Source organism: Balearica regulorum, chromosome 1 (assembly GCF_011004875.1).
Source record: "Balearica regulorum gibbericeps isolate bBalReg1 chromosome 1, bBalReg1.pri, whole genome shotgun sequence".
NCBI classification, from domain to species: Eukaryota; Metazoa; Chordata; class Aves; order Gruiformes; family Gruidae; genus Balearica; species Balearica regulorum.
This window is the reverse complement of record NC_046184.1, coordinates 85,055,682-85,062,661: the sequence shown is the minus strand read 5'-3', so window position 1 is coordinate 85,062,661 and position 6,980 is coordinate 85,055,682. Positions and strand designations below refer to the sequence as shown.

General features: G+C 46.5%; 1 protein-coding gene across 1 annotated transcript; it reads left to right on the top strand.

Moving 5' to 3' along the window:
• The first annotated feature begins 1,501 nt into the window (after window positions 1-1,501).
• LOC142603248 (trypsin I-P1-like) lies at window positions 1,502-5,337 on the top strand. The gene is made up of 5 exons (XM_075762804.1): window positions 1,502-1,648; window positions 2,355-2,523; window positions 3,151-3,404; window positions 4,203-4,339; window positions 5,078-5,337. Exons 1-5 carry the CDS (start codon window positions 1,609-1,611, stop codon window positions 5,225-5,227), a joined length of 750 nt encoding a protein of 249 aa, XP_075618919.1. The 5' UTR covers window positions 1,502-1,608; the 3' UTR covers window positions 5,228-5,337.
• Window positions 5,338-6,980: the final 1,643 nt, after the last annotated feature.

Here is a 6,980-nt window from a genome sequence, read left to right as displayed (position 1 = left end):
CATAGGAAACACCGTGGCAGATGGGTGAGAGTCCAGGGGGCTCTGCACTTCTCTTTGGTCTCTTCCTGGGATATAGTAACAGGGAATTGTCCAACATCAGGCAGTTCCTGGGGATAAGGGAGGTCAGATGAGGTGTCTTTCAACCTCATAGCCCTCAATGGATTTTTCTTCCACAAATGTGTACCCTCGTTTTTTTGAGGGCATGTAAAACTTTTGCATCTACAAAAAAACTGTGGACAGGGACTCACAGCTTTCCTAAAAGAGGAGGCTTTGTCCTTTGCTTGTTTTGAACCTGCCAAACCCCCTAGCTTTGCTTGCTACCGCCTAATTCTCATACAGGAAGAGACAGCAAGCAATCCATCCTTTCCCAGTCTCCCCAGGCCACTCGTAATTTTACACACCCCTGTCATGTGCTACCTCCTTTGTCTCTCTAGGAGACTGAGAGTCCAAGTCTCTGACATGGGTGGAAATAGAAGAAAAGCAGAATGATGTGCCACTGGGGAAAGAGGAACGCAGGCAGAGAAGACAAGGCAAGAGGCTGTGGCAGAAGGTTTGCTCAGATGTGCAGAGCTGGAGGATCAGAAGCTTTGGAGAACGTTCCAGCTGCTCCCAGCAGGAGAGACTTGGGAAGAGACAATCAGTGGTGCCTCCAGCATCGAGCTCTGTGAGATGTACAAGGCCTAGCCTCAGAAACTCCTCCCCTCGATGCTCCTGGGAAGCTTTCTCTCCATCAGCCCACGGTCTCGCCAGGTTTCCCTTTCCCAGGATCTTGCATCAGCCTGCACAAATGTATTTACTTTATCTGGATCCGGTGATGATGCGGCTGACTGAAACACTTGAACTAGGAACATGGATTTCTAGAAATGCAAGCTGCCATTGCTTGTCCATTGCTAATACCTAACACAGCTGCTCTCCATTCACCAATCCTCCTCCTCCTTCCTGTGCCCCTGGAGACACCAGCAGTCTGCAGCACTGCATTAAAAGAGAGCCTTGTTTGCAGCTGGAGATGTACCCCTGGAGTGAATTTTTGGAAAGGCCCTGAAAAAAAACCTTACAAAGGGTCTGTGGAATGTTTGGCAGCATTCAGCAGAAGAGGGTATTACTGAAATAAATTTAACAAACTTAACACTGAGAGGTTTTGGGTTTGGATTTTTTTCTTCAAAATAAACGCGTAGCGTCTTACTGTCCATTACCTACAATATTCAGTTTCTGGTAGAAATATGCATTTTTTAAGAATGACACCGTCAGCACCTTTGAGGACTCTCAAAGGGGTTTGAGGGTTGCTATCAACAGGTGCTGCGTATGAGAATGAGACAGGCCAACAACCGCACATCTTCCAAAGCCCAAACGTATTTTTAAATTGAAGGTTGCCTGCTGAAGTAATTTAAAATAGCTTTCTGTCTTTGGAAAGGTTTATGATTAACTGATATGTTATTTGTACTTTCTACCAGTGCCTGTTAATGCCCACGTCTGGATCTTCAAATTTTCCACTGTGTACTTTTTGTCTGGAGAAAACCTTGGAGTAGAGATAAGGCCATTTCAAAAAATGTATTTCTAGCAGCTCATGCTTCCAGTCCACCAGTCCGGGCTTGAGGCTGTGTCCAGATCATGAAATACATACTGTTTGTCACCTTTGTTGGTGTGGCTGGTGAGTATATTTTTTACTTCTATTTTTGTAACTTACAGGGAAGCTCATTTTCTGAGCAAATTTGCAAGGTAGTCCATTGTGGGAAAGTAAAGTCCGGTTTCAACTTGCAGAAGTTTTAAGGCAGAGCACTGCAACTTCTTTTCACTGCTGTCTGCTCATAACAGCTTGTTTCACAAAATGTGGAATGAATGCCTTCATAGCAGTTCTTGACCCAGGAATACTGAAATGTGTCCATAGCTTCCAAAAAGACTGTCTCTCTTGTAAGGACTATGAAGCACAAAGGTAACACGTCTGGCTCAGGAAGTCTGAATGCTGCTGTAATTTTTTGGACTATGGGCGAGTGCTCCAAGGAAATATCTCTGCAGACTTGTTTTGTACTTACAGTCAGTCCACTATTGACCCCCACTACTGCAGACAGGATCCTGGGACAGACACACCTTTGATCCGATCCCACATGAGCATTTTTGCGTTCCTACGTTCACCCTGGAACTAGCAGCCAGTGCTTTAGATGCAGATACATGAGATGCCAATCTAAGTCTGACCACCTTATTTTAGGGAGCAGCAAATGAATGTCCATTAGACTTGCCCACCACTGCTACCATGAGTTTTTATAGAAGTAGAGCCTACAAGTGAGATGCTCGTTTCAGTCACAGGGGCACGAGATTCCTTATGTCAGATGTTGACGTATGCCACTTCTATCTCCCAGTTGCCCTCCCCATCAACGCTGATGATGATGATGACAAGATCGTGGGAGGCTACACCTGTGCAGAGAACTCTGTCCCCTATCAGGTGTCCCTGAATTCTGGGTATCACTTCTGTGGAGGTTCCCTCATCAACAGCCAGTGGGTCCTGTCAGCTGCTCACTGCTACAAGTCGTGAGTGTTATAAAAACATAATAAAAAAAAATTATTCCGTAACCTATTTCTTTCTCCCAGTTCACTTCTAGCAAGTATTCTGGGCTGTGAGATCCAAATACGTAAGTGACTCTGTTCTGACAGGAGACAAGCAAGGAGTGGGTGGCTCATTCAGGACACTGGGCTGAGGCATCATGAGGGCTTTTCCACTTCTTCAAATGTTTCTGTGAGCGCGGAGCACTTTCTGAAATGACAATGTAGTATTCTAGCAATGAGTTACGGGCTGTGATTTCTTACAAATTGCATTAATCCTGCTAAAACTTGGTCACTGGAGAACGGGAAGAGAAATGAGGATGATAGCAGTTTTCAGAATTTTTCTGGAATGGTTGTGTAAAGCACTGTTATATATTCAGCTTGTCCCGGCTCAACAAAATAAACCTGCAGAGATTCACCACCTCTACAGGGAGTGGGGGTCATCTCAGTGTGGATCCCCAGGATTTATTGCAGGACAAGAAAGATAACCTGCATGACAACAGCTACTACGATAGTGCTGTTGAAGCGAGTGCATACCGTGACGGGGAGGTTCTTTATAACCTATTGGTAGCAGTCTTTACTGCCATTGTATATGCCACTCCTTCTCTTTTCAAGTCGCATCCAAGTGCAGCTCGGGAAGCATAACCTGGCCCTCTCAGAATCGACGCAGCAGTTGATTAGTTCAGCTAAAGTCATCCGCCACTCTGGCTACAGCTCTGCAACACTGGACAATGACATTATGCTCATCAAACTTGCCGAACCAGCCCAGCTCAACCGAGCTGTCCAAACAGTTCCTCTGCCTACGAGCTGTGTGACCGCAGGCACCGAATGCCTAATCTCTGGCTGGGGCAACACACTCAGCAATGCCAGTGAGTACTCTGTGGGAATGTACAGCATCATGAGGGCCTGGGGGACACTCTAAGACCTCGCAATTAACTCCAACCAGTACAGGGTAAAGCACAGAGAAGTGCTGTGGGACAGGCCTTTTTGAGTGATCAGTCTGTGTAGGCCTTAACCATTTAACTGCTTTAAAGGCAGGCTTTAGGAGGTCCTTCCTCTTGTTCTGTGTCACGAACATGGAATCGCATAAGTCATCCATGCGCCGTTCACCAGCGTGTTCGCAACGCCATAAATTTTGTGGCCTGGCGCTATCAGCTGTGCAGTGCCAAGCAGTAGCAATTTAACTAATATCAGTAGAGTTGTCAGGTCCCTGAGAACAAGATCAAAATCTGTGATTGTAGATCTAAAGTTACTACAGGAGAGTTCCATTCGCTTACACCAATGGCCAGAGGCGTGGATGGTGAATGGTGTCGAACCCACTGATGACAACTAAACCTGCGCCAGAGGAAAGGGTGGTTTTCCTGGTCTTCCCAGGTTTCCTCCAGCCCATGTGCTACCAGAGTAGCTCTTAGCTCCACGCTTGCCAATTTATGATTTTTCTAGGTATCAGAAAAATTAACGTGGCTGCAGTGTAGAAGGGTGGGCCCATGGGTACAATCTGTTCCACCTAATCAAAAGGAATCCATGCTGCAGTTACTGTTCAGGGGAAAAATGATGACCGCTAAAACAGGATATTCAGTCATTACTTTTCTGCTAAGACAGATCTTCTCCGGGCTCTGAAATGAACTCGGTGATGCCATCAACCATCTCTCCCTGTTTTCTTGTAGATCTGTATCCAGACACCTTGCAGTGCCTGAAGGCTCCTGTACTCTCCTCCAGCGAGTGCACCAAAGCCTACCCTGGGCAAATTACCAAGAACATGATATGTGTAGGATTCATGGAGGGAGGGAAAGACTCCTGCCAGGTAAAACATCTGCCTCTCCTTTCCCATATGTTTCTCTCCTGCCTTTTGCTAGTAGAAGAGGCCACCATATTAGAGAATCGGCTATAATTACTGCACTAGCATGTGTGAATGTTGTTTTTTGGAACAACAGCGGCGGCTTAGGGTCGAAGTTGCTTATGGAGTGAGGCTGGGTTTTGTTCCACTCAGTTAGTCATTGTCCCTTTTCTGAGACAGCAAATACGTCTGCCCTAATTCTCCACAAGCAGACGATGCCACCTTCTGCGCCTTAGGCTACTGAAAATGGAGGAGTGCTTGCTGCACCGAAGAGTCAATAGTAATCACGGTGACTTTAGAGCTTAGGACACAAATGTTAGTTTTGGACTCACCGAAAATGGAATAGCCAGTGTGCCAAGATCCAGGCAGCCTGGAAAAGGAACACACCTGGCAACTGCTCTGCATTTTACATGTGCCTAGCTCCATGGAGATATTTGGCAGAATAATGTTTAAGACACACATATCCTAAGCATCTGCCAAGGACTGCATCCAACAAAAATAGGCATCTTAGTCATCCTTAGCTGTCTTGCCCTCGGAGCTAGAGCAAGGCACAGTAGCATCAGGTGTAGCGGGGTAATCAGAAATGACCTTTGTAGAACAACTGTGTAGAAAAAGCCCAATGGCGGTCCCTCGGTTTCTGGGATCTCTGGCTTACCGCTTACTCTGATATCATTTGCTGAATATCCGTAACCTTTATGTTCACAGGGGGATTCTGGTGGTCCAGTAGTCTGCAACGGGCAGCTCCAGGGCATTGTTTCCTGGGGGATTGGATGTGCGCAGAAAGGCTATCCCGGGGTTTACACTAAGGTTTGCAATTATGTCTCCTGGATTGAAGCAACTATGTCTGCCAACTGAGACACTCTTCTTCTATGTGACCTCCTTTTTTGCCTCATCATTTTCTTCTGTTTCGGGACTGGACATACATACAAAAAATTATCAAAAAATAAAGACTTTCAGGCACCCCTTCTTTGTGCAACGTTTCTCTGGGTACTTCCATAGGCTATGATATGGAGGACAGAGGCAGCGGATGTTGCTCTGGTGAAGATATTTCATATTTGTAGTGCCTCTCAACTGGCAGGATCTTGGAACCTTTTGCAGACTCATCTTCCAGCGTCTTTCAGTCCCTTGCATGCAGCCATTTCTGGAGCAGAACATCTCTTCTGTTTATCATCACCTACTCAGGTGCTACAAAACTGCCTAGAACATCTGAGAGAGTGCACAGAATCACACAGGCAGCATACTCCTACTGTAGAAAACAGCAGGCAGCAACACAAACACTCCCCATCCCCCCCACTCCCACCCCCAACAATAGGCCTTAACATTGCCTAGTGGAACCTCCCTGAAAGCTCTACTTGGAGAATGAAACAACCTCTTGCTTGGGCTTGTTCTCTTCATGTCTTCATGTGCCAGTGCCACTGGGGCTGCTGTCTGTACTTTTTTCTCAGTTAACTGGTCGTACTGGGCTTGCTTATTTTTCCTGGAAGAGTCAAGAGGACCCAGGTGTTCCTGGGTTCTGGTTTTAATTCCTCCTAACTCCAACTGGCACTGGAGGAAGCTGCCAAAGTTGCCAATGGGCTGTGTAGCTGTCTCCTTAAAAAAGAAAAGGGAAGTAGAGAGTTTGAGTAAAATAAGAGGGTTGATAAAAAGCAGAGAATAGGTGAAATTAAGGAGGAGAAATGAGGAGAAATTAAAAAGAAATCCGACACTGGTGCAAAGGGAGGGAGAGGAAAAGAGCAGGGCATGAAGGAACAAGTGCCATTTGCCTACAGAGACGTTTGGTCTTGGCTCTCTCAGGTGCTTTGTCACTGAAATGCCTCTTAGGAGAGTAATAGGTGTCTGAGTCATTGAGATAGTCACAATATACAAACAGGATCAGACCGTAGCTTTGTGTCCCATTGCTCCGGAAGCACTTGCTGAATTCTCTCTCAGCATCTGCCCTTCTTCAGAGAAATCCCTGAGCTGTAGCCTGGCATCGTTCCCTTCAGCCTGTTTTCACCAGGAGACAGAGTTCTTATCTGGGAGCAGTTGAAATTCACAGGTTCTCCCTCCCTGACCCAGGCGAATGGAGGGTGGTTGATATCTTCATCTGGTGTGTTAGGGGAAAGAAGAAAAAGTTGGAGGACAGAGGAGAGGACGTGATGAAAAGATGATGAGATGAAAGGGGGGGGTGTGTGTGTGTGTGTGTGTGTGTAAGAAATACTTCTAAGCCTGTACTCTACGTGTCTGGGTGTGGGGAGAGGATGATGGGAAGGGGCAAGGTTCTGCTTCAAAACTCCTGGGACACTTCAATGCTCTTGGCTAGCTCTCTCCTGAACCCACTGGAAACCTCTTAGATGAGATCCAAGGCAACAAGGTGTCCATCTGGTCGGGGCTGGGAGTCTGGATGCCTGGGTTCCCTGAGATGCAGTCTTGTGTTGCCACTGGGGGTTGGGCAGAAAAATTAACCCTTTATATCTGCTATGCAAAATTGCACAAAAAGGTTTAGGCATCTGGAACCACCCCATTTGCAGCCCTGTGACGCTTCCTCAGGGAAAAATGTGGACGGTCTCGGTCTCAGGATTATTTCTGGTTTCTCTCTTGGCAGGGATTATGGCATTATTTCCCACTG